General features: G+C 42.3%; 1 protein-coding gene across 1 annotated transcript in view; it reads left to right on the forward strand.

The window, feature by feature from the left end:
- Positions 1-954: 954 nt before the first annotated feature.
- Positions 955-2,586, forward strand: part of LOC107299043 (chitobiosyldiphosphodolichol beta-mannosyltransferase-like) — a gene marked incomplete at its 5' end in the record, with an annotated part of 8,365 nt that continues 6,733 nt past the window's right edge. Inside the window, 2 exons of the mRNA XM_029286665.1 lie at positions 955-1,079; positions 2,440-2,521. Coding sequence (XP_029142498.1) covers positions 955-1,079; positions 2,440-2,521 — 207 coding nt within the window. The remainder of the gene's footprint in view (positions 1,080-2,439; positions 2,522-2,586) is intronic.

The raw sequence follows: 2,586 nt of genomic DNA on the forward strand, positions 1-2,586 counted from the left end.
CAGCTCCGCCAAGGGAGTGGTCATAAGCTGAGGACTCTCTGTATCTGCAGTGCCTCATTTAAAGCTATTGGATCTTGGATATTAGAGCCCTGGTGGCGCAGTGGTTAGAATGCAGGCTTGCAGGCAAACTCTGCCCACTGCCAGGATTTTGATTCTGGTCGGCTCAAGGTTGACTCAGCCTTCCATCCTGAGATTGGTAAAACGAGGACCCAGATTGTTGGGGGCAAATATGCTGACTCTGTAAACTGCTCAGAGAGGGCTATAAAAGCACGGTGGACTGGTATATTAGACTAAGTGCTATGGCCCTTCCTTCCCTCTCACCCTCCTGCCTCCCTGCCTCCCTCCTTCCTTCCCTCCCTCCCTCCCTCCCCCCTCCTTCTTTCCTTCCTTCCTTCCCAGTGGTTAGAATGCAGCGTTACAGGCTGACTCTGCCCATAGTCAGAAGTTCAATCCTGACTGGCTCAAGGATGACTCAGCCTTCCATCCTTCTGAAATTGTTGGGGACAATAGGCTGACTCTGTAAACTGCTTAGAGAGGAGTGTAAAGCAGTGTGTATATAAGTGCTATTGCTACCCATAGGTAACAAAAGGATGCAAACAATTTGGTCCTTTGTAAAACTGGAATGCACACGGGGAGTGATTGCCAATTAATGGATGGCTCCTCCTTTCCATATGAACATTCATCTCTGCCTGATATCCACTCCATTAACAAATTAATAAGCTTGAAACCCCGACTCTCAGATGGTGTCATAGGTGTGTTAATCTACAGTAGCCAAAAATCAGGATTATTATCTGAATCTCCCAAATGGTTCATTCAGTAAATGGGCTAAGGTTGCTATTTGGAAGGGCTCTGTTGCCTCATTGACTGTCCTGAGAGTTGTGTGTTTTGTACAGAGGTGCATGTCTATGTGTACATTTGCTAAGAACATCCCCTGGCTAATTTTTGTGTTCTCAGGGTGGAATCCTTCCCTCCAGATCATGTTGAAAGATCTGCCTTTACCCAGTTTGATGCCATCAGTGGAAGTGCCACACATCGTCCAGGCCGACCAGCTCTCCTTATTAGCAGCACCAGTTGGACAGGTTTGACTCTATATCTTGTCATTGAAATAAGCCATGCTTAGTTAAATAAAGCACACTTAGCTGAATGTTCACAACATGCTAGATTCCAACCCAATATAACCCAACCCAATCCAATATAACCCAACCCAGTATAACCCAACCCAACCCAATATGACCCAACCCAACCCAATATAACCCAACCCAGTATAACCCGACCCAACCCAATATAACCCAACCCAATATAACCCAACCCAATATAACCCAATCCAATATAACCCAACCCCTTGATATAACCCAACCCAATATAACTGAACCCAACCCAATATAACCCAACCCAATATAACCCAATCCAACCCTATATAACCCAACCCTATATAACCCAACCCAATACAACCCAACCCAATATAACCCAACCCAACACAACCCTATATGACCCAACCCAATATAACCCAACCCAATCCAACCCAATATAACCCAACAACCCAATATAACCCAACAACCCAATATAACCCAAACCAAGCCAACCTCACTGTGGATTAGGACAGTGTACGGCTCCAGGTGTAATCTTTGAAAGAGTCTGCATGTTCATCTCAGAGATTTGTGATGATTCTGGACCATTCTGCTCTCTGTGGCAAGAGGAATTAAAAATAAGCTTTATGATTGCCTTCCATCCCCTCTTGGCTTAGCTGGCATGCAAGTAGAATGATCAAATAGGAACTTAATAATCATAGGGTTCATATAGCCATTGCTGAGATTGCTTGGCTGTGTTGTCCAGGTATATTTCAAGATTACAATGTAAATTTAAAAATTTATAGTTTAAAATTCTGTTATTGCTCTGCGACTTGATCCACGGCTGTCTGTGTGACTTGTCATTCTGAGTTGTTTTGAATTGACATCCACAAGAAGACAGTTCCTCTCTCATACACATCCGTCATACTCACTCAAAAACCAACAACTTTGCTTGGTGGATTTTAATCCCTATCTAGAGATGAGAATTGAGCATGATTTGAATTTCCAGGCTGGTGTAAATGTCCTCAAATACCAGATTGTCTCATCAAATTTGAATGTGATTCTTATTTTCTGGCTCAAGATTTGTTAGCAGAGCTGGCTTTTTCTCCATGTAGATGTAGGATTAATTAATTAATTATATTTAGAACATTTCCATTTGATGGGAGGTGAATTTGTTCTTCCTTGGGCCTCATAACTAAAATTGGACACCATCCAGTTGCTCTTAAGATATAATGTATAGATCAACTTTCTCCAGTTGGTAATCTCCATACGCTTTGGGATTATCATCCCCAACTTTTTCAGCCAGCCTAATGAAATTGCATTTATAACCATGATATTTGTGTAATAATTTCTTGTTCTTTTCTTTTTCTAGAGGATGAAGATTTTTCCATCCTGTTAGAAGCTTTAAAAGGTGAGCTGTCAAGAAAGCTTTTAGAGTTTCTTAAAAGCCAGCCATCTTCACGGTGAATCAACTAGTGATTTCTCCTTCGCTGCTCTGCCTGGAAGAGATCAGGTTAAG

This window comes from Protobothrops mucrosquamatus, unplaced genomic scaffold (assembly GCF_001527695.2).
Source record: "Protobothrops mucrosquamatus isolate PMUCROS unplaced genomic scaffold, P.Mucros_1.0 scaffold4475, whole genome shotgun sequence".
Taxonomy (NCBI): Eukaryota; Metazoa; Chordata; class Lepidosauria; order Squamata; family Viperidae; genus Protobothrops; species Protobothrops mucrosquamatus.